This window comes from Pseudochaenichthys georgianus, chromosome 21 (genome assembly GCF_902827115.2).
Source record: "Pseudochaenichthys georgianus chromosome 21, fPseGeo1.2, whole genome shotgun sequence".
NCBI classification, from domain to species: domain Eukaryota; kingdom Metazoa; phylum Chordata; class Actinopteri; order Perciformes; family Channichthyidae; genus Pseudochaenichthys; species Pseudochaenichthys georgianus.
Window position 1 is genome coordinate 34,065,473 of NC_047523.1, and position 25,578 is coordinate 34,091,050.

Consider the following 25,578-nt stretch of genomic DNA (forward strand, 5'->3'; position numbering starts at 1 on the left):
GGCACATACTGACATGTTCATAGTTTCACTGAGATTACATTGCATATTTAAGAGATAAGTGCATAGTTTGAAGCACGTTGACAAGATTAGGAAGTTGTCATTCTACAGTTTAGAGATCAAATAATTGTTGTGCAAAGCCTGAGACATCTGAACAGAACTGTGTGTGTGTGTGTGTGTGTGTGTGTGTGTGTGTGTGTGTGTGTGTGTGTGTGTGTGTGTGTGTGTGTGTGTGTGTGTGTGTGTGTGTGTGTGTGTGTGTGTGAGACGGTAGTCATGTGTCAGCAGTGCAGTGGATCAGCTGCACTCACACGCAGCTGGGAGCGGTGTGCTGTGGCTGCCGTGGTGTGGGGGGTATGTGTGTGTTATTCAGACAGGAAGTTAAATGTCAAGGGTCAACGGTATCTCCTGAGGTGTTTAACTGTAGTATCTATGAGTCAGAAGCTTTTTACCCACTTGTTTACACTCTTTCTTTACCCTATTCTCGCTCTTCTGTACTCCCCTCCCCTGCATACCTGACTGCTTTAATCTCAATGCCTCCCTACTGTCGTTGTATTAACATGTCTATTGTTGAGCTGTGAAAGGCTAACACACCAAACATGTGATACTTGTGTTATTCCAATGGTGACGCTAAAAATAAATCCAGTAAAATGAAGAATTGAATCCACTTTCACTTCCTTGAAGTTTTGTGAGCAGAGCAGGCCCAATTTCAACACAAAATGTTCTTTATTTATTGAACAACAAGCGGGGTCATTTCATGTAATGCATTCAATGAATTTCCATTGCATGTGTGCTGCTTACTTTGAGGAAATTGTTTCAATTATATATTTGTCCAAAACTCTTGTCCGACAGGGACTTTCTCCTGAGCTCATTCCTTCAAAGTGTGCAGGACAGCAGGTTAATGAGTGTCTTTAATCGGCTGTTTAAGTTGCTATCTGATGTTCAGCTATTTGGCAGAGATAAACACTCTGTTCAACACAGCAGTCAAGGTCACACAGCAGCGCTACTAAAAGCTAGCTCAGGTTCTCTTACACACACTTGGCGGAACAAAAATGACACTACAGGGAGGTGACATTCAAAAAACTGTAGTACAATCCAGCTTGGACCGTGCTAGTGAAGACTGGTTCGAGAGACACACTTCGGAGGACATTTGAAAACATTAAAAAGGCACTGTACAGTATTTAGTAATGCATATAACACACACACACACACACACCTCTGTCGGTCTTTCCTTTGTTATTGAGCGTTTGGAGTTTGGAGTGGCCAACCAGCACCATCAACAACACTTTCATACCATAATGATACACACTGATATTTGAGATGTCCTTAAAATAAACAACAGCTATTAATAAGTTATAATTAAGATCAGAGTTTGGGGAAGTGTTCTCGATAAGAAAGATTGCAGTAAACTGATAACCTGATCACACACTGGTGCATATCTGCAGAGCATTCGACTGAATCACGAAGCAGCACACCCACATTCCTCTGGTCGGGTCAAGTCAGGTCTTCACTACGGCTGCAGACGTAACTATTTGGACAATGGAGATTTGTTTTTCCTTCAATAACGGCAGGAAATGCTTTGTTGGAAAGTCAAATATGAAGATTTTCTGTTTTGTATTATATTAACGTTTTAGAGGTCTCAACAGACCAAACAAGACATCACCAGGATGAACACTTTCAGAATGACTTTCTACGGACAAATATTCAATGAATCTCGAACATTATCTGCAGATAAATCGCTGAAAATCATAGTTGGTTGCAGCCGTATTCTGAACCCGAGGTTGTTCATTTGCTACACTTGGTCTGGATTGAACAATAAAAGAGAGGAGTTGCATAATTAGACAGAGACTGCAATCAACCCGCCCCCCCCCCCCCCAGCAGGATTTCTCCTTATTATCCCCTTCACTCTCTCCCTCACTCTTTCTGTCGTCACTCTGTCCCATTCGTCCCGTTTCACTGGTTACTCCCTGAAGTGCTTTCGAGCAAACGCAGCCATGTGTTCTTAAGAGAGGGCAACATGTCATAGGTCACCTGTGTGTGTGTGTGTGTGTGTGTGTGTGTGTGTGTGTGCTTTCAGCAGAACCCATGTCACTCATTGAGGGGCCTTAACAGCTGGCTGACGACACACACACACACACACACACACACACACACACACACACACACACACACACACACACACACACACACACACACACACACACACACACACACACACACACACACACACACACACACACACCACACACACACACACACACACACACACACACACACACACACACACACACACACACACACACACACACACACACACACACACACACACACACACACACACACACACACACAGCTTGAACTTCTTCAGAGAAAAATGAGGCAGCAGGACATCAGTGTGACGCTGTCAGCTTGTTGTATTTGACCAGTCACCAGGACAACCAAGAACAGATCCTTTAAAGGAAAACCATACAATGAGCTAAAAGTGTGACAAAAAACAACAACTCTTCACACAAGACCCAATTATTGTGCACTTTAGAAAGCTTTCATGTCGCAGCCTTCCTTGGCCGATGAAGCTCAGGTGTGGCTGTGATGATTCATTAGGTGAGACCTCAGTAATGAGAAGTATGTGTACTTTATGGCCAACAACACACATTCCTTTATATCTTATCATCAGTCGTCATGAAACAAACTTGATTCATCTCAATAAGAAACATTGCACACACACACTCATGATCTCAGGGGAGGACACCGGGGAAGGGAAATATTCATATCAGACATGAAGCTTTTTGTGACGGGAAGTGTCGAGGCGTCGGTTGCCACATAGTTACTGTCATCCAGACAATGGAGAGTAGCAGCATTGTTGATGTGGACTTCCAGGTTTTCTTTTCATCTTCCATCTGTTCCCGGTACCGCACGCCCACGCCAACATTACCGGTTTTCTGACCCGTGAAACTTCAAAGCGACACAAACACTTTCGACGGCAACATTATTTTGACAAGAACATATATTTTAGAGGACGACATAATATCAACATTTTCAGTCATCGTTAACTAAGATCCAAAGCCATACTTGATACAATGCTCATTAAAAAGTGATGGTTAGGAATGGAGTATTGCCGTTTTAGTTATACTGCATACTGTGTGTACTACAGAGTGCAGCAGAGTCACACTGACGGCCAAAGTCAGGTGAGACCAAACAAGGAAGCTTTTGTTTAGCCGCCGACAGAAAGACAGACTGTCTACTGTTAAAATCCCCATCACTCACTATCTTTAATCTCACACATACACAGAGACACACACACACTCACACACACATCTGACGTCCAGTCTGTGGAGACCAAACCAGCAGTCTGAATGCAACAGAACAGAGGTTTTGTCTTGCGTGCTTCTCTCACACACTTGGTTTCATTCTGTAATTACACTGCACACACACACATTTTGTCTATGAATGGCTCTATTGACAAGAGAGTATTGAAACTCGACACAAACACACATCGACACTCACACACACGCACAGGACCAGGTAAGTAAAAGTCCATGTAGTTACGACTAACTCTCGCCATATGCACTGAACGGTATCTGTGGAATTCACTTCACAATGCACGCAACATGAAATGCAAAGCATACTTGAGGTAAAAACAGTGTGTGGAAAGTACAAAAGCTGTCATTTGTATTACCTGATCGCGCCTGCTCTGCACTCATGCTTTAATGCCAATGGCAGGAAGTCGCAGTAATCTGGGAAGATGACATTCCTCTCATGCCTCTCTCTGTTACGTCCTCTCTCCTGTGCCGTACATATTTGGCATAACATACAACCACACTCGATACAAACAGAATTACTGATAATTATAAGCTGTGGCACTCATTTAATGATAGGACACTACGTTAAAGGTCCCACGTCTTGGCCATTTCCACTGGTCATAATTCCATTGTTGAGGTCTACTAGAATAGATTATATTGTGCAATTTTCCAAACTCACATTGGTTTCTCTGTATAGTAGCCATGTGTATTCACTCTCTGTCCTACACGGCTTGTTGGAGCTCCTGCCCCCCCTCCCTGTGAGCCCAGTGTGCTCTGATTGGTCGGGACGTTGCGAGGCTCGCTGCTCAGTGAGCTGGCTTACTGGTGTGGTTTCCGAGTCGGCGATACAGCGCGAAACTCATCCTGAGCACACACAAACACTCACAGCCGAAGTAAAAACAATAAGTGGCTTGACATCGAGTAAGAAAAACGTTTAGAACGCTGTGAGAATGGGTCTGCGGAGAGCATTTCTCCGCGATCCCAACTCGTCTATTACCAACCAGGGGACGCCCTGTTAGTTGAAAATGTACGCTAAAGGTCCCCACCCCTCCTGGTGTGTGAGGAGCTCCACTTTGTAGAGGTCCATTTTGGTTCCCGTAAGAAACAAATAGAAAAAGAGAAATGTCCAACGAGGCGTTCTGGGGCAGCAGACGGGTCTTCTCTGTGTTAGAGCTTTACTCGCTACAGGGTGTACTTTGAGGGTTTGTGACTGCAGAGCGTTCACATGCAGAAAAACCTTCATAACACAAAGGGACGGGTAATAACCGGAACAGCATGACATGGGACCTTTAAGTGTGTACTTACTGCAGAAACATGTAAGAACTAGCTACATGCACACTTCTTCTATTCTCTCTGACAGTCATTTCCTACATGGTTTTAGATGCCGTAATGTGACTTAAAGAAGATGCATAACAATATTTTCTAGGGAGAAATAGAAGTATATCTTATCTTATGCAAACAGAAAGGTTATTAAGACTTCATTCATCACTTCAGGGGACATTACATTGACTTACATGCATTTCCTGGAGACTTATCCTAACCCTAACCAAGTCTTCACCCTAAAATTAATGATCCCCCTCATGGGGACCTCCAATTTGTCCCCATAAGGGCGGTGAGTCCCCACACGTGACTGTGTAAACAGATTTAGGTCCCCACAAGTATAGTAATGCTAGGCCAGGTCCCTGATCAAAGGAAGCTATTGAGAGAGGAGCTTTATCGAGTCCTCAAAGCAGCATCATTAAGCCTGGACAATAATAAGAAGAGGTTACAAAAGGGGCTCTCTGCATCTTATCAAAACACCCATATGTATTCTGGATGCTTCTCCCTCTCGTACATTGAGTCTATACTACTTTATTTGGCCAGTATTCCTTGAATCAACAGTATCAACAACTGTAGAAGTACAATTGGCCACCTTTTCCTAAAATGCAAAAAAGCAGCAACAGAGAAATTGCCAGTCCAATCAGTTTGAATCTCAAAGCATCCTTATAGGAAACATTAATACTTCTATGATCAGCCCATAACGACAACTAATGACTGCAGTTCCCTCGTAGCAAGGTCAATATTTTGTAGGTTGTAATGAGACACATCTAAATAAATATATAGTATGGTAGAATTGTTCATGTATTGCATATCCCTATGCAACACACTCATGTGGACATTGGAATATATTGGATATAGTTAAAGTTCTACAAAGGTGACTGAACCGAGTCAACCCTGTTCTAACGTTACGATAGAGATCCTTTTTACTTTATTGAACCCGGCTGTCAGCTTGGTGAAGAGGACGGAGAGAAAGAGAAATGTAATCCTTTCGGTAAGAAAAGATACGTTGTGACAATAAGCTGAAACACATTCCTCTCTCTGGGAACTTTGAGACATTATGGGAAACACTCTGCAACACGTTCCAACTGGAAATGTAAAATCTTATCGAATAACTCACAATACAACATTCCACAAAAGCTTCTGGAGGGAAACGGCGAGGAAGGGAAAAGTGTACTTCTGGACATTACATTATTTACACGTTACTTACACCACATATTAACCTCTTTTTTATAGCGGCACAATTATACCTTTTGAGGATTTCCCTGTACTGTAGTGCGTTATAGGTCTGAACATGAGCACAAAAGGGCCCCTTCACAAAAAGTGCATTTACAGGATAGTAGATGTAATATTTAAGTCTAGTTATTGTTATCCTAGTAAGTATTCCTCCTACTTCCTCCTTTCTATGAAATGGGAAGATTTAAAGTTTTGGTTTTAAAATAAAACTGAGGAGCTGGTCAAACCACAGCTGATGGAGGAGTTAAGCAGAACACATCTCTATCCATTATCTCTACTGGGAGACTGTGTGTGTGTGTGTGTGTGTGTGTGTGTGTGTGTGTGTGTGTGTGTGTGTGTGTGTGTGTGTGTGTGTGTGTGTGTGTGTGTGTGTGTGTGTGTGTGTGTGTGTGTGTGTGTGTGTGTGTGTGTGTGTGTGTGTGTGTGTGTGTCTGTGTGTGTGTGTCTTCCAGTCAAGAAAGCCATGCAAGTTCATCATAAACAACAAGTTAGCATCTCTGATTGCTGCACTGTGCCTTCAGTATCCTGTTCCGACACACTGTATATATTTAGGAATCATCTTTGTGCACCTCATACACACACATTCTGTAATAGACATGTTATAGAAACCAGTATACCAAGCTGAACTCCACCGTCTAGTGATGAATACTTTTGAGGAATACAGAAGTGAAAGCAGATGCACTTCTCCCCCGGATCCTCAACGAGAGGAAACTGGTTGCTTTCCCAAACGTTGAGACGGTTACTCATTACATTTGAGGATATATAGAGTATCTATTTTAATCACCTTGGAACACACACACACACACACACACACACACACACACACACACACACACACACACACACACACACACACACACACACACACACACACACACACACACACACACACACACACACACACACACACACACACACACACACACACACACACACACACACACACACACACACACACACACACACACACACACACACCACACACACACACACACACACACACACACACACACACACACACACACACACACATTTCATTAGCATTAACCCTGTAAGGCCCGCGGTTGTAATTTTACAACATTACTTTAAGCTCTTTTAAAAGACTAGTCAAACGGTCCTTTTGTTCAGCCTCACAATGCTATAGGGTAGTACATGTGTTTATAGGTCCTGCCCTCTGGCCATACACTCACACTACTTCCAAATCTACAAACGAGCAACATCTCTTTGTTTTATTGGACTGGATTTGTCAGATTCAAGTAAAATGCCTCAAGTATTTTCTTTTGTGATCATTACAATGTCTAGAACGTGTACATCAGGGGTGTCAAACTCAAGGCCCGGGGGCCAAATCCGGCCCGCGACTTCAGTTTATGTGGCCCCACAAGAGCTTGCAAAGAATATAATATGTTTATTATACTGTAACATGCTACTTTACAGAAGCACGTTGCCCATACACGACATGTCCCACAATGCATCTCAAATTTGACTTTTTCTCAGAATTTGACTTTTTTTGTTAAAATATGCCTTTTTTCTTAGAATTAGCCTTTTTCTCATAAATAGATTTGTTTTTCAAAATGTCACTTCTTCTTTTTCTTTTTTTCATAATGTGGCTTTTCTTTTAAAATCATATTGTGACATTCTCACTGAAGAGACTTCTGCTTTCAGACGTAGTTAATTATGAAGTTATTACCCTATCCGATGATAATCCAATGCAGAGGCAATAATGTAATATAATACGTTATTTCATATATATTCAATATTTATATATGTCTTTTTATATAGTCTTAAAGTTACAACCGGCCGTTTGAGTGCAACCATAATGCTGATGTGGCCCGCGATGAAATTGAGTTTGACACCCCTGGTGTACATATTCAGTTTTTGTGGAATACATTCATCACATTTGATTTTGAGCAGCTTATGTCTCTGTTGTAATATTACAACACTGTGTCAGTGTGGTAGTCAAAATAGCATGAGCACCTGCATTGCCCTTCTTATATGTTCACATATGGAAATAAAACACTAATAGAAATATAATGGATTTGATAATTCACTATAACTAAGTTCTAAACGTGTCCTCTGTTAAGCTGTTGAATTAAGACCAGAATTTAATAAATTAATACATTATTTCTGATAGCAGTATGTGAAATTATATCTCTAGCAATATTTTAAACTCCACTTGTATCTTATCTGTTAATTAGTTACAACAATATATGTAACTCTTCTCTGGTTCTGGCAGAAACAGTTCTTTCTGAAATGTCTTGGGACACTTGGATGTATCCCTTTTAGTAGGACAATTAGCCTGCTATCATTAGCCAGACAGCATTGTGTGACTTGTTGAACTGTGAGTGCAGGTATTCCTTTTAGTATGATAATAGGCTAAGCCAGACAGAATGAACACTTGTCCCACCACCCTATCTATTCCTCCAGGGAATCCATTACAATATAATAAGCATATGTATTATTGATACATATTTATTAATTAATGTTTCCATTTCAGAATGCCACCAGCAAAGAGAGGTCCTGGATTCAGTGTGCTGTGCGATGTGATTGCTGCCATCCAAAACGGAGAACGTGAGTTTGAGATGGAATCAGAGGAGAGGCAGATGAAGATGCCTGTGGACAAGTGGACAAAGAAAACCAACAACCCAATGGCCGCCCAGTAAGTGATTATGTGGACATCAAGCCCCAATCACATAAACCCACCAAGCCCTGTGACAGATATCGCTGGCTGAAAAAACATTGTGTCAGTCCCAATACTGAGTTTTCTGGTCCAGGTATCACAGAGGAAGCCATTTAAGGTACACAAACGCAGCAAGTGTGACGTCCGTCTCTACTTTCCCGACGACAGGAATTGTTTTGGGACTACCATTGCATTACTATTTAAGAAATGACTATTCATAACAAATATGACTGATGTGTGATTATCATGCATGCTATATACTGATATAGGGCTAAGTAAGCAATCAATTCTGCTAAGTAACCCTTAGTTGTTCAATATATGTATTCAGACAATGAGTAGAAATAAAAGCTCAACGTTGATATATTACAACATTTCCCTAAAAACTTAAAACTTACACAATTGGAAAACTTTCATTTCTGCCCCAGAGGCTCCCTACAGCAACGTCTGAAAGGTCAAACAACACAATTCTAATGTTTTTCTATATTTGGGCTTTACAGGGTTAAGTTGGATTTCAGCTCAGGGTTAAAACAAAATACCACTACTTTAGTGCGCTGTGAAAAGTGGAGTTATTCCAGATAACTGGTCAACACAATAAAACCACTTAAAAGATTTAGTCGACTTCAGAGCGTTGATCGGTAAAAGTGCGTAATGTCAGCCAATGTCTAATGTGTTGGCCAATGCTACACAAACTGATTGTGGCTGCATGAGTGTTTGTTGAAGTTAGTAACTCCCAAGGTCCCTCCATGATGGAGACAAGCTGTCTGATAGGGACAAATAATACATCGGAATGCCAGGAACACATGGTCGATTATATTGCCTATCTTAGCAGGTCTCCCTTGAAAAACAGATCAATGGTCTCAAGGGAGACACCTGGGTAAATAAAGGCTTGAAATGAGTACACGTAACAATCAAACAATGCTTTGTTTGTGTGTCTTCAGGAGAGCAAAGTCTTGCTGCTGAAACACTGAAAACACACATTTGCTATGAACCACCCCATCAACCAAAAGATACCACTGCCCAAAACTCAATTGAACCGTACAGTCCCACTCTGAGCAACCTCTGTTGTTTATAAGTCAGGTATAAAGTTCATCTGAGTTAGATCTTTTGTTTCATTACAAGGATTACTGGTATCCATAGCAACACATGTCGTTAATATAGACCCATTATGATTGATTTGCAAATGTGTCAGGATGGAAAGTCGGGACCTGGTTTGACTCCACATGTAAGGTGACTCATCACTGTTACATTAGTCAGGTCACACAGCGTCTGATGAACAGGTTCATACAGATTAACACTCAACTGTCAACACAACAGAAACCACTGACTCTCTGTATGGACAGACAGCGATTGGGAAATGCAGTTAATTATACTAACACCACTCCAGTGCAGTCGGGGCTTTGATGGTGGCCAACGTCTCGGTCATAACCTGCTCCCAACACTCCCAAGCACATGCCGAGAAACACACACGCCCCGTGCAGTGGGTGACTGAACAGCAGGACAACTATTGCACAATCCAACATCTGATTCTCTGTATGGACAAAGAGAGAAACTGTCCTCTTCTCTATAGCTGCCTCTCTCTCTCTCTCTCTCTCTCTCTCTCACTCATTCCCTCTCTTTCTATATCTGTCCGTCCGACACATAACTTCCTGTTTGACAATTCATTTTCAATTCAAATTAGATTCCAGTAGTAAATAATGACAGGGATGTATCTCCCTGCCTGCCTATTGGTATATATATATATATACACACACACACACACAAGATGTGAATGCTGGCAGTCGGAAACCTGCTCTCTGCTTCAGTCCTTTACACATACACACTACAAACTTGTAAAGCATGCAACACAAGAACATTCACAACCAGTGACCAAACAGTCTGAAACACACAAACGTGTTGCCATTGATCACACACACACACACACACACACACACACACACACACACACACACACACACACACACACACACACACACACACACACACACACACACACACACACACACACACACACACACACACACACACACACACACACACACACACACACACACACACACACACACACACACACACACACACACACACACACACACACACACACACACACACACACACACACACACACACACACACACACACACACACACAGTGTCCCACCTGTGCCATTGTAGCAGCAGTAGCAGCAGCGGATGAGGATCCATCTAGAGCAAGACCGACCCCTCTTCATCCTCCCTCACATACACATCCTACACTGACACACCTCTCACTCACTCTTTCTATCGCACACACACTCTCCAGGCGCTGGATCAACCTGTTAATCAGACTGTCTGACTGAGTGTGTGAACACCAAGAGCTTGAAGTCCACACTGCTGACATCCACCACACAGAGAGAGAGAGAGAGAGAGAGAGAGAGAGAGAGGAGGGGGGGAGGAGCCTACAATATACACAAACACACACACACACACACACACACACACACACACACACACACACACACACACACACACACACACACACACATACTTGTCTTTCTCAGACACAAGTTGTTGAGTTTCTCTCCCTCCCCCCCTACACACTTCACTTCTCTGGAACAGAAGTCAGTGTTAATTATTGTGGATGGCTACAAGGGACTCAGGTTCCAACACACTGTGTGTACGTGTGTGTGTGTGTGTGTGTGTGTGTGTGTGTGTGTGTGTGTGTGTGTGTGTGTGTGTGTGTGTGTGTGTGTGTGTGTGTGTGTGTGTGTGTGTGTGTGTGTGTGTGTGTGTGTGTGTGTGTGTGTGTGTGTGTGGTGTGTGTGTGTGTGTGTGTGTGTGTGTGTGTGTGTGTGTGTGCATGCGAGATAGAGGAGTGTTCTTATTACAGATATACACTTTAAAACATAGCCTGCTTCATGTTTCTGATACGAGTTAGCCATAACGCCGGCACACAGCAGATCTCTGTTGTGCACTTGTGGCTGAATAATGCAGGCTAAATATTTGTTTATCAAGCATTAACACTGTTGGACAGCAGTTTGTTGGTCAACAACACAGTTGGTGAACACAGTGGAGAGTTTTAAAATCCAGATATTTGCCAAAACAGCTCAAATTAAATATTGGACACTTTCTCCAGACATATTTATCCTGCTGACCTGGAGATCAAACCAGTCAAAGTCCTTTCATCTATCCAACAGCTAACCCTCGTGAGGGGGATGGACACTCACTTGTTGTTCACTTGTGTAACAAACCCCAAATCCCCGTCATCAATCTCAATTGTCTTAAAGATCTTTCCAGAATCTCAAGGATAGTTGTAAATAACAAGACGTTAGATGAATGTATTGCCCATGTGCTCACATGGTGTATGTAATAAGTTAGGCTAGAATCATATTATATTCTGTTATGAAAGGTTTACGATCAGATGACTGTATGTATACCCTGCGCAATGAGTGGAAGAAATGAAGTAAACACATATTTGTAAACATGAGATGAATCCTCTCCATCTAGAAACTGGTTCTCGATCAGAATAATGAGTTGCAGTTTATCAAGGCTTATATTTGTGCTCGAGGTGACCACAATGTACCATCTCTCCCTCTCCGTGTATCCTTATACGTCATTATCATAGCATTTCAATGTGCACTGCAGCAGGTCCGACAACACACAGGCACTTAGCCCAGATACAGTGCTCCAGCAGCTCTCTTCCCCTGCAGCGTCCCATTTTACACACTTCATCTGATGTCACGCAGCAGGACTTCATAATAAACTACTGCAACAACGACTTCACAATATTACAGCAGTGGGTCAGTTTCAGAAAGTCCATCTGAATAGCTCTTTACGACATTTCAAATCTTATAAATAAGGGATAGACAACGTGTAGTACATTAGAACTCTTACTCACCGGTATTCACTTTTATGAATGAAATGATGGAAGAGTTAGAGCTATATATATATATATATATATATATATTACTATAGTTTCATCTGTTTTGGAGGATTTTAAAACTCCATTGTGAATGATTTTATTTCTGTTGACTTAAAAGCTTCACAGTCCTTCAGAGAGGACAAGCAGACCTACTTTACAGAGCAGTCACAAGACCCAAAATATACACACGCACCCATTCACACTCAACCACACACTCACTCACACACGAGAATGGGCCAGCAGGGAAGAGGCTCTACACAACTCGGCAGAAGTTTATATCCCGTCCATTTAATTAGCTATGTCTCTTCAGGGTTAATTAACAGTTTCACTCAGTCATTACCACGGAGGAGAGTTAATTAAATTCCTAAACAGCCTCAAGACACTTCCTGGTTGAGAAAGCAGATGGGGGGGGGGGGTGGGGGGCTCTGCCTGATTCTGCTTTAAAACAATCAACCAATGATGTGAGGGGATCATATTCAGGGGGAGCCTTCCTATCAAACTAGCAATGCTGAAAATAAAGTGGGCTTTGTGGGACATGGCCTACTGTATGTTCTAAATGTGATAAGGCTCTTGCGACACAACATGTTAAAAAGGCACAGGAAATTATTGTGAAAACTGGTCATTCTACCCTTAAATAATGTATAAAGCTGGACTCAATGACATAGCAAGGTTTAACAAATAATGCAAGATACTGAGGCCTGGACTGTTCGTGTTTTCAAGATTGCATTGCTATTATCTTGAAATGACTGGTGCCGCACAGATAGAAAAGTACAGCACAGTGTTTGATATATGTGCAGGGGTCATTTCCTCCAATGTCCCCTGAAACCTTTAGTGATACAAAATGTCTGCATACTATTTTCTTTTGGATTATCTCTACTCCTGCATCGACACCCACGACTCTAACACAGTGTTGAGTCGTGTTGTTACTCTTAGAAACAAAATTAATGACCTCTTGCCTTCGACCAGTATAGTGTTATCAACAGCTCCCGGAATCGTAAGTTCTAATATTACACTAGATAGTAAACTAGAATGCTTTTCAGCCATTAACCTTGAACAATTACATTCAATGATTCTCTCTTCTAAACCATCCACGTGCATGTTAGACCCAATTCCAACTAAGCTGTTGAAGGAAGTTTTTCCATTAATTAGCACTTCTTTATTAAATATTATGAATATGTCTTTATTATCAGGCTATGTTCCACAATCATTCAAAGTAGCAGTGATACAACCGCTTCTTAAAAAGCACAACCTCGATCCAGAGGTTTTAGCCAACTATAGACCTATTTCTAATCTTCCGTTCCTCTCAAAAATTCTTGAGAAAGCGGTCGCAAAACAGTTGTGTGATTACTTAAAAACAATGATTTATTTGAAGATTTTCAGTCTGGCTTTAGAACACATCATAGCACAGAGACAGCTCTGGTTAAAGTCACAAATGATATTCTAATAGCCTCAGACAAGGGACTTGTCTCTATTCTTGTTTTGCTCGATCTTAGTGCTGCATTTGATACTATCGACCATGATATCCTATTGCAAAGACTAGAGCACTTAGTTGGCATACAGGGAACTGCTTTAGGCTGGTTTAGGTCCTATCTATCTGAACGCTCTCAGTTTGTACGTGTTAACGATGAATCTTCCACGCAAACCAAAGTTAGCCATGGAGTGCCACAGGGCTCAGTGCTCGGACCTATTTTGTTCACATTATATATGCTTCCGTTAGGCAATATTATAAGGAATCATTCTGTAAACTTTCATTGTTATGCGGATGATACTCAACTATATTTATCAATCAAGCCTGATGAAATTAATCATCTAAATAAAATTCAAGACTGCCTTAAGGACTTAAAAACGTGGATGACCTTAAACTTTTTGATGTTAAACACGACCAAAACTGAAGTTATTGTACTTGGCCCGAAGAATCTACGAAACAAATTATCTAAAGACATACTAACTATGGATGGCATTAATTTGGCCTCCAGTGAGACTGTAAGGAATCTTGGTGTTATATTTGATCAGGATTTATCCTTTAACGCCCACATAAAATCAATTTCAAGGACCGCCTACTTCCATCTACGTAACATTGCAAAAATCAGGCATATCTTGCCTCAAAACGATGCAGAGAAACTAGTCCATGCATTTGTTACTTCTAGGCTGGATTATTGTAACTCTCTATTATCAGGGAGTACTAAGAAGTCAATCAAGTCGCTTCAGCTGATTCAAAATGCTGCGGCTCGTGTACTAACCAGAGTTAGGAAAAGGGACCACATTACTCCTATTCTGGCTGCCTTACACTGACTCCCTATAGAACACAGGATAGAATTTAAAATTCTTCTTCTCGCCTACAAAGCCCTTAATGGGCAGGCGCCATCTTACCTTAAAGAACTCATTATACCCTACTGTCCTACTAGGGCATTGCGTTCCAAGAATGCAGGGTTGTTGGTTGTTCCTAGAATCTTTAAAAGTACAATGGGAGCCAGAGCCTTTTCTTATCAAGCTCCACATTTGTGGAATCAGCTTCCAGTTTGTGTTCGGGCGGCAGACACCCTATCCGTTTTTAAGAGTGCGCTTAAGACCTTCCTTTTTGATAACGCTTATAGTTAGGGCTGATTAGATTCAGCCCCTAGTTTTGCTGATATAGGCTTAGTTTGTCGGGGGACATCTTACTTCTTCCTTCTCTCTGTCTATACCCGTGTACACTCATGTTCCGATTAACCCAGCTTCCCCAAATGTCTTTCTTTTTGGTGTCTATATACGCTGGGATCCGGAGTCATGGATGATCCTGCGGTCCTGTGTCCTGGATCGCGAGCGCTAGATCTTGAGTCGTGGCTGTGGTCCTGGATCATAGGTCCTGGATGGATATCCTCGTGGATTCATCTTCCTATTATACACACATGCATTTCCAAACATTTGGACTACCTATGTTGCAAATGTATTATCTTTTCAATTTACACACGGCATCTATTGCACGTCTGTCCGTCCTGGGAGAGGGATCCCTCCTCTGTTGCTCTCCCTGAGGTTTCTCCCATTTTTCCCTTTAAACTGGGTTTTCTTTGGAAGTTTTTCCTTGTACGATGTGAGGGTCTAAGGACAGAGGGTGTCGTATTGTCATACTGATATTCTGTACACACTGTGAAGACCACTGAGACAAATGTAACATTTGTGATATTGGGCTATATAAATAAACATTGATTGATTGATTGATTGATTGATTGAGTGTGTATTTTCAACCTGTTCTCTCCAATGTTCTACGGGATGTGTTAAGATAAACTGTCGTAGTTAAGGAAACCCAAGTTAGTTGTGGTTAAGTTTAAGTTACAATAAGTTTACATTTGATTATTAGTAAGGAGTAATATCTAATGAGGAAAAAACGTCCAGACATCAATCTTCTTTTAAAACCAGATGTGAGTCTCTGGGTGACAGTTGTTGATGTCCCGAGGATTGAGCTTACTCAACGCGTTGGTCTTCTTAATAAACTTGCAAACACACACGGGACATTCACCAAAGAGACTGCAGGTGGTGTCCAGTGTTAACACAAAAACAGTTGTGTATTTTTGTTTACATTACCGTACTTTTCAGACTATAAGCCGCGACTTTTTCCCCCCATTTTTTTTGTACAGCTAACGGCCACTAGGGAACCTCCTAGATCTATGGATTTCACAGGTAAAATTAACCACCTTTAACGCTATGGGCTCTAGGACCGGTTCGCGCCCGCCACCTCTAAGCGGCGGGCTCCAGCAGGAAAAGCTGGAGGCCGGAAAAGAGTGAGACAGGTAGCGCGCCAAAGTAAAAGTGGAACCGAGAGACAGAACGAGAGCAAGACAGACGGACAATTTAGCTGCTGCGGCTTATATGCCGGTGCGCTTTGTAGTCCGGAAAGTACGGTACATTATGTAACCAAAGTATTTTCTTAACCTTACCAAGTAGTTTTGCTTTAATCCACAAAATAACTGGACTGTATGACGCTGGGCTAACCACTACCCATTTCCTTGTAAACTGACAAGACAAAAATAAGAATAGCTTTAGAAAAGTCACTACGCAAACTATTAACCAAATGTTGTTTCGTTTTTATGTGGGTGAAATGTAGAAGCTTCGTTAACATATCCCTTCAGAACAATACAATTCTAATGTCCCACTTTGGCCCTTGGGCGTGTGTCTTTGGTGTGTGTGTGTGTGTGTGTGTGTGTGTGTGTGTGTGTGTGTGTGTGTGTGTGTGTGTGTGTGTGTGTGTGTGTGTGTGTTTATGTCCATGAGTAGCTGCTTCACTAATCTAATTTGCATCTCTTCACAGTAACACAAAACATCCTTTTCATGATGAGGACATGGCTACGGCAGGCAAATCAGCTGATCCCGCACTGTGTGTGGAGGTGTGTGTGTGTGTGTGTGTGTGTGTGTGTGTGTGTGTGTGTGTGTGTGTGTGTGTGTGTTGTGTGTGTGTGTGTGTGTGTGTATCTACAGGGGGGGAGAGGAATCACCCTCACATACAAACTTCCTTCCTCATGGTTATAACACTTGGCAAAACAAAACGGTAAACTGGGTTACAGGAAGGACACCAGGAAAGTGTGTGTGTGTTTGCATGTGGGTGGGAGGATGGTTAGGGTTGGTTTGTCAAAACGTTGGTATTCAGAGAGCGCTGATGAGGTGATAAGAAATGAAATATCTGTGTGTGTTGAGCTATCATTGTTGCCTTCATTAGCAATACGAACAATATGCCTCTGGATGCTACTGTAGGGAAACTACTGTAGCAACATCAGCTCATCTGTAAGCATCCTCATCACGAGACATCCACAGACACCATCGGAACAATCTGCTGTGTGAAGCATTCATAGTCTGAGTTTAGAGATTAGGTGTAAAAAGCAGTGTCACAGCGCCCCCTGTAGGACAGACCAGGAACACTGTGTGTGTGCTTGTACAGGTGATGCATGTCTCCTTTAAAATGTATCAAACTGGTATTTTACGCTGGATATTCAGATTAAAAAATGCCCAGAAACGTAATAATGTGATTTAAGCTTTTAGTCTTTATAAAAGGTGGTAAAAACAACAAAGCCAACTTTAGTTTTCAAGTACATTTCTAAAACATTAGTCTAAAAATAAAAGAAAGATTTGCTTCAATGGAGAAATCATCCACATGCTCACACAGACGGATTGAGAGATCATCCACTTATAGCTATTTCTCAATAAATACCACATCCGTGATCTTTTTTAAGGACTTCTTCTTTCAGCAGCTCGAGAGCAAGACAGGTCTCTTCAATACTGCAATGCCCACATCTCACCAATAGAGGTCGATACAGATCATATTACTTGAATCTGACAAAAGGAAATACATGTTTCTTCTTCAGTCTGACTAAAGGCTGATACACAGTTTTTATTCTATGGGAGTGGTTGAATTTCCCATTTTTGTAACTGAACAACAGGAAACATACTGAAGCTGGACTTTCTCCAACTACCCTAATGTATGACTAAAATCTGTCCAATCTGGCCACTTGTATTTTTAACAAATGTATGTATTAGTTAATTTGTGTGGAATTCAAGAGAGGGAAATGTGTGCATATAAACAGTTTTTGAGTCTCTGCTTTGGGAACATGCTAATCCTGAATCCTCAATCTGTGCTGTTGTATTTGCTGTAAAGTGTCTCTACTGTAGGCTAATTTTATTATATGTACTTTGGCTCGACCAAAAATCGTTTATAAATGTACTATATAAATAAAACTTGATTTGATTTGAACCAGAATAAAAACAATCAAACTAAACAAGTGTAATTCCTTCATTCTTGAATTTCCTTTATATATGTTACCTTGTACTTCTCTATGTTTATGATGTCCTTAGAGAGAGAGACGTGTTTCCTCTTACACCAGAGCAATGAGAGGTTACCCTTATCGTTGCACACCAAGTCATAAACTCTGATAGAGCAGCAGGTGAGGGTAAAGGTCAGAGTTTTTGTGGACTTCAGGTTGGTCCTTCCTACCTTTCCCCGAGCCGAAGAAGCAGTCCATCTCCACGCTGGAGCGCGAGTGGGACACACAGAGCGCGGAGCTGGGAACCAGACCCTCCTGGGGGGGGCTGCGCTCGGTGGTCCGCACCAAACACCAACCGGGGCGCTCGCTCGGCCGCTCCAACAGCTCCACCGTCTGGCCTGGAGAGAGAGGAGCAGACGGATGTTTAACGGAGAATCAGAATACTTCAATAAACATGGGAGGAAATAAGGGTTTCTAACAGTTGCACTATTTTATAATAAAATTAAAAAATACAAAGAAACCATAAAAAATTGAAGATATTTAGATTAAGTTAAAGTACAAATGTGCATTAAAAAGATAAAATAAATAAAAAATGAACATTGGTAGTTAAACTAAAATGTTCAATACAAATATTAAATGAAATAGAATAAAATAATGTATATAAGAAATTTTGTTAAAATGAGCACATTGTACTGCAATATATAAAACAACAAAACAATGTATTAAAACGGATTCATGATGGAAATACAATTATTGCAAGAATGGATTGATCCACAAAAAAATAAAACAGATTAACCCAAACTAAACTGAATAACCTCGATAAAATGTCAGCAGGCATACATTAGCCCAATCTTCCTACAGTATTTAAATTACATTTCTAAACTAAACATTGAATGAACAATGAACAATGAACAAGCAGATCCAAAATAAGTGTGTGGACAGGACGGGGAGCTTCCTCTCACCGGTGCTGACGGACATCTCCGTGCTGCATCCTGCTGTGAAGTCCTGGAGGACGACCGTCAGCTCGCAGCCGCCAGAGAGCTGCAAACAGAGGAGGCATCAGGTTAGACAATTCAACTCTCAAAACATGAGAAGTGTAACAGTTATTTAAAACCATGTCCTGTTTGTTTATGTGGCGAAAAATCTAAATATTCCTTTTCAGAGTTTTTTTTAATCCAGCCTCATCTTATATGTTTTATCCACCTGATGGTAAAGAAAGAGAAACTTCATCCATCAGTGTTTAACGATTAACACCGAATATTTTCATACTAAAAAAAAGCAGAAATGACACATCTCTGCGGGAGAACCGAATGAACCAGCAGCATGTGGACATTAACTGTTTTAAAACAAACAATGGCCAGTGCACACAGAGGAAGAGCGGAGCATCAATTAGTTTTAAAACCAACCATGGACAAAAGATTGGTGTGTGTTTTTACACTCTCTGATGCCATACAGACTTCCACGTTATGTCAACATGAAACACTTTCTGACCTGACCTAGGACTAAAACGTAATCTGGGAGACCAGTATTTCTGTTGTTTAGAACAGATGTATGCACCATTCCTTTAACAGCCCCGTGCACTTCATGTTACTTTGATTTATTATCTATGCATGAACAAATAAGCAACCATAAAAATACCATATTACTCATCATTAACCAGGGTTCATACACTTGTTCACCAATGATTTTCAATGACTTCTCCATGAAGTTTTCCACGGCCAAAAAAAGTACTCCCTCTCAGCGGTACCACTGACAATGGTTTATTTTAACATGGAACAGGAAAATAAGGTCTGCATATGAAACATGTTGTGCCTATCTAAAACATACTTAGCTTCTACAGCTTAAGCAACTAAAATCTCTCACCAGCAAAATACCTCGACAGTTAAATGCCATTTTACGTTTCATTACTATACAATACAGCATTTATTATCATTATAGTATTACTATTTCTGCGATTAGATAAAATGATGCAACTTCAGTTACATTTCCATGACTTTTCGGAAAAATATTGTTTTCCAGAACTTTCCCAGGGCCTGGAATTAGCACTTTGAATTTCCATGACTTTTCCAGGTTTTTAATGACCGTAAGATACACGATTAACACTATAACTCCTTGATCAGAGCTGTATGTTTAAAGCACAAACAGTACAAGGAGGTTTCAGAGTAATCATCTCAAGCAGCAGTTGTAAATATTATCAGGTGGACAGTTTCCAGAGCTAATGATTGACAGAAAATGAAACAAACGGAACAGTTTCACGGTCCAAAAGGTGGACTGGACTGTCTAAACGCCTTCGTAAAAACTTTAACTATTAAGAGTTCATTCCCATTCACACGCACTTCAAAGTGATATACTGTAGGTGACGTCACGCTGCTGAGGTGTGTTGCCCTTTGTTCCCATTAAGTTGGAACCTCATGAGTCACAACACAATCAAATGTAACAGTAAAGCATCACACAGATATGTTCGGCACAAATGGGACTCGAGATATAAAGTATAGAAGAACTCACTGAACTGCTGCCGAGGTAATGTGTGTGTTAAACAAACAGCTCACTGATAAAGCCTCTGGCACCACCTGTGTAACACACTGTCAGCTGTTGGCTGGGTGTAGCGCACTGTGGAGTGTATTAACCAGCACAGCCAGACATAACAGCACATCACCTGAATCTGTCACATCTCATTTCGTTTTGGTTGACCCCAACTGACTGCTTGCTCACCGACAGGCAGCAGAGAAACTGGGAACACATCAAACTGACCCGCTGTTTGGTCTAAAACCTCGCCTGGCTATCTTCAGACTTATCAGAAAAGCTGCACCTGCACTTCAATTCGATCCAGTTCAACAGTTCAAGGACAAAAGCAATGAGTATTAGCTGAAAATGAAGATCGTGGATGTCTGACTTGATCCTATAAAATAAATCAAATCATTAAAGTCAGTCGTAGTTGTTGCTATAGTATCAAGGCAGGAAGTGAACACTATAGTTAAGGGGCTTCTCCTTTGTTACACTTTGTTGTTTTTATCTCTATCTGAGTCGAAAGCACAGCGGGCGTCATAAACTGCACAGATTATAAAACCCCTTGAGGCAAATTAGTGATTGATGTTCGTCTGTATAAATACAATTGACCTTCCTGAACATTGAATGTAAAATCCATGTATAATGACACAAAAGTGGTTTCAGGATGTACATTGCGATTTCCTTTTCTCCCCCGTCTGCTCTACTCTAATTGTCTTGGTAAATGTCAGGGAGAGAGCGAGTGAGTAAGCAGTCTCTGCCAGGCTAAAGATCTCCTAGCAACAAGGACCCCTGTTTCTATATAAGGTGGAGGTGAGTTTATACCTGACAGATGGCCACACACACACACACACACACACACACACACACACACACACAACACACACACACACACACACACACACACACACACACACACACACACACACACACACACACACACACACACACACACACACACACACACACACACACACACACACACACACACACACACACACACACACACACACACACACACACACACACACACACACACACACACACACACACACACACACACACACACACACACACACACACACACACACACACACACACAGCGCTTCAGAAGCCGTGTGTTGTCACTTATGCTGCCTGATTGGACCTCCACTCGGGTAGAAGGCAGAGCTATAATGGGGATCATGACGTCACCAAACTTTGTGTACTAATAATAATTTAATCCGCTCCATTTGGTGGTGTCAGGGTGAGAAAATCTAATTAAATTGAGTGCAGGATTCATAAGAGGAAACAAGTGTGACATTAATACTAGAAGCTGATCGAACAACAGCAGGTAGTTGAGACTCCATGTTGATATTTTTCAAGTTTTCAACCGGGCTCAATGTTACCAGGTTATCTTGCATGTGAATTAACAGCTTAACAGACATTTTCATTTGATAAATAAAGTATATTGATATCATGCCCCTCAGTGGTCTCCTTTACCATTTTTACATCGAGATAGACCAGTGTTTCTCAAACTGTTTCATACCATGGACCACTTAACCAATACAAAAACACTCGCGGACCACCTAACTCCACAAATATCAAAAAACACATCGTTTTTCTAGAACAGATTACAAATCGCCTGAAAATGGTACAAACAAGTAACAACATGTGTGACGAAGGTGTTGCCCTGGGCTATATCATGCAATCGAACGTGAAACTTAACCTCCCTCCATTGCGGAGATATTCCCGCGAGAGTGCGGAAAACTGAAATGTATTTATTTATTTCAATTGTGAAATGTTACCAATATACTCACGGACCACTAGGGGGCGCTCACGGAACACCAGTGGTCCGCGGACCACACTTTGAGAAGCACTGAGATAGACCAATTCATTTATCAACATTGAAGAAAAATAAGCGAAAAGGGTAAGATTTAAGACCTACAAGGATTTCAGCCACCAGTGCGAATGAACGAAATAATCAACCCACTGTCAGTACCACTCTCAACTGACGGTCATGTGTGTGTTGGTGTGTGTTCTTGGGTGTGTCTTTTGTTCTACTTGTGTCCTTCATAAGACCATGTCTGTTCACTGAAAACAAAGCTAATGCACGCAGCAGCTTGTGATGGTGTTACAGCAGAGGAAGACACATGCTCTCTCTCTTTCAGCAGCAGAACAAATTGAACGTGTCAACATCAGAAAACTAAGGTCATAAGTCATTATCCAGAGAAAGATTAAAAAAAAGTTTCCAGCAACAGAAGGAACAGCGGGGGTATTGAAAAATGAGTCATGTTTTAATTGGTTGGATTTCGTCCGTTAGAAGTGCAGCGTGGCGTCACCGCTGAAGATGTTTTCCAGGAACTCTCGTCTTAATTTCATGGGAGTCATTATGTTTAAAGGTTAAGAAAATAGAAAGTGAGTAAACCTGATCTGTAGGTAATTAATAATCAATGAGCAGCTACTCATTTTTTCCAACAGCGTTTTCAAATTCCTTCATGCCCCTACCTTTAAACTATTTATGTAATATGAATAGGAAAGTGGTTGAAGAGCAGATGGAAGTGACATGCTTGTTATTAAACAAGACAGTATCATAATTTCATATTGAATACATATTAGCCTGTGAAGTGGGCTTAAGACAAGTCTATTTAGAAATCTGCCAATTTGACAGGCATGCTGTGACATAGCCGACAGGCTTCTGTTTTCCAGGGAAGAAAACTGCTAAAGCAAACCAGAGTGACAGCGCATGTTGCTTTCGTGGACATATTTTGGATAGTAAGGGACCACCAACCCCGTCTCCAAGGAATTACTGTCATATGCAACTCATTTGCAATTCTTATATTCACTGGCAACATGGTTTTCCAGTGTCATATTCTTAAACCACAGCGCCAGACGTCAACATTAAAGAACTGACGGCCCGTCCACACAGCGGCGTTGGAAGCTTCTGCCCATTCACTTTGAATGGGGTGACGTCACTTTTTGCCGAACTGCATTGTGGGAAGCGACACGGAGCGTTGCTGGCGTGGCACACTGCAAAAGTTGAGCAATGTTCAACTTTTGACGCCTCGGCAGAAGCGTCAGCCGATCGAATCATATGCCAGTACAAGCTCTAGCCAATCAAACCGCTGCTTGTGTGTCAGGGGCGGGAGATTCATGTGATTGGTTGTTGGTCGAGCTTCAGACACGCCCACCTCCAAGCTTTTTCTAAAGCCGCTGTGTGGACGGGCCGTCAGGATCATGTCCCGTCTTCCAAGTCAGATTTTACTTTTTCACTATTCAAAGACCACCAGGATCTTTCCCTCAACTTAAAGTGTTTTGAATCACCCACACAGGACCATAACACATGCTTTACTTCCCATAAGCAAATATTGGAAGGATAGCCCATGAAAAACTAACATTCACACTTTGTGAGATAATTAAGAAACATAAAGCGGATTGATTTAGCTTAGGCTAATGCATCATACATAACCATTCAGTCTTTAGGCTCATCATACTTTGTTCTGCCCAATACATACCTATATTTTAGGTCTGTAGAGTAGTAAATACATATATCTAATATAAAGGATATCTCTGCAAAATATAAAAAGGTGTGTTTGTGTTTCAGAGGGAATCAAATATAGGTACAAAAACAGTGATGGCAGAACTGAATGCAGCGCCCTGGAGATGAACTCATGGAAAAATACCTCCTGTCTGAACACCGGGTACTTCTTATTGTACATCTACTGTATGTCAGGAAAACTTCTCTCAGTGCAGAATTGTTCATTGGTTAAGAATGGGGTTTTGTTTCTGTTGTTGTTTGGAGGGCAGGGTCTCTTTTTGAGGCCCGTGCAGCTTTTAGTTTCTAAACAAAAAAGAGAATTCATTGGAAACAATCAAGTAGGACTACTCTTCATAACCTCTTCCTATCATTCTTGATGCCTCGAGTCAAAAGGCCCTTGGATGCCTTTCTGTTAAATCCACATGAAGTGACAGTCAATGTATTTTTGCAGAACTGCGTGTCTTGCTCAATGTTGTCTTTTATATCAACAACTCTACAAGGAAGAAAACATAATGGATTATATTATTTACATAGAGTACAGACAGCTGCAGTGTGTGTGCAGCAGCACTGTAATGCCCACATACAGATGCTGCACGTTCTGATGATACGTTAGCCTCTGATGCTAAAGTGATAGTTATAATGAGTTAAGAAGTGATGGTAGCGCGATACAGAAACCGGTCCAACATCTTATTGGCTGAAAATAAAGTGGCAAGAGTAAAGACATCGACTTCTCCATGGCTGAAAAGTACTGCACAGTAACCAGTGTGACCATTACGACTTCCTGTTGCTCTAAAACGGCAACAATTACTAAACAAAACACAACAAAAGCAACTGCACAGACAATTAAGAAACCACTCCAACCAAGCATTTCATTCAGAAACAGAAACCCTGCAGAGTGCAAACATGGCTGCTCTGCCGCCACAATGGCATCTACGAGTCTAAGGAAAAACATACAAAACACATAAACACACTTTTTAAACAACTTCTCCTGCGCAACCATCTTCTTTATGCGCAAACCATACTGTATACATACTGTATATGAGATGATAATGAAATGCTAGATGTGTAAATATACAATACAGTATACAATGTAGCAGTGTAACTATCTTGCTTTCTGGAAGCTGAGAAATCTATTTTCAAACAGCACTCTTTCATTGCAAGTATAAGATGGATGTGCATGCAATTAAAGACAAACTCTATTCTCAGCATACTGTAACAGTCACTACATTTAGCAATGTTTTGTTACTGTAGAATATCACAGTTAGATTTTTCAAAAGCATTTAATGTACGTTCCAAATACCGTACTTTTCGGACTATAAAGCGCACCTGCATATAAGCCGCCGCAGCAGCTAAATTGTCCGTCGGTCTTGCTCTCGTTCTGTCCCTCGGTTCCACTTTTACTTT

At 41.3% G+C, this 25,578-nt stretch overlaps 1 protein-coding gene across 3 annotated transcripts in view; it reads right to left on the reverse strand.

Annotated features, from left to right (window-relative positions):
• The window catches only part of kalrna (kalirin RhoGEF kinase a), a 152,441-nt gene that overhangs the window by 28,448 nt on the left and 98,415 nt on the right, over positions 1-25,578 (reverse strand). For all 3 annotated transcript variants that reach the window (XR_011645145.1, XM_034110128.2, XM_034110126.2), the window contains exons 39-40: positions 19,115-19,193; positions 18,383-18,550 (exon numbers count right to left, since the gene is read on the reverse strand). Coding sequence is in view for 2 of the 3 variants with exons in the window: in XM_034110128.2 (XP_033966019.1) it covers positions 18,383-18,550; positions 19,115-19,193 (247 nt within the window). In the remaining variant the exon portion in view is untranslated. The remainder of the gene's footprint in view (positions 1-18,382; positions 18,551-19,114; positions 19,194-25,578) is intronic.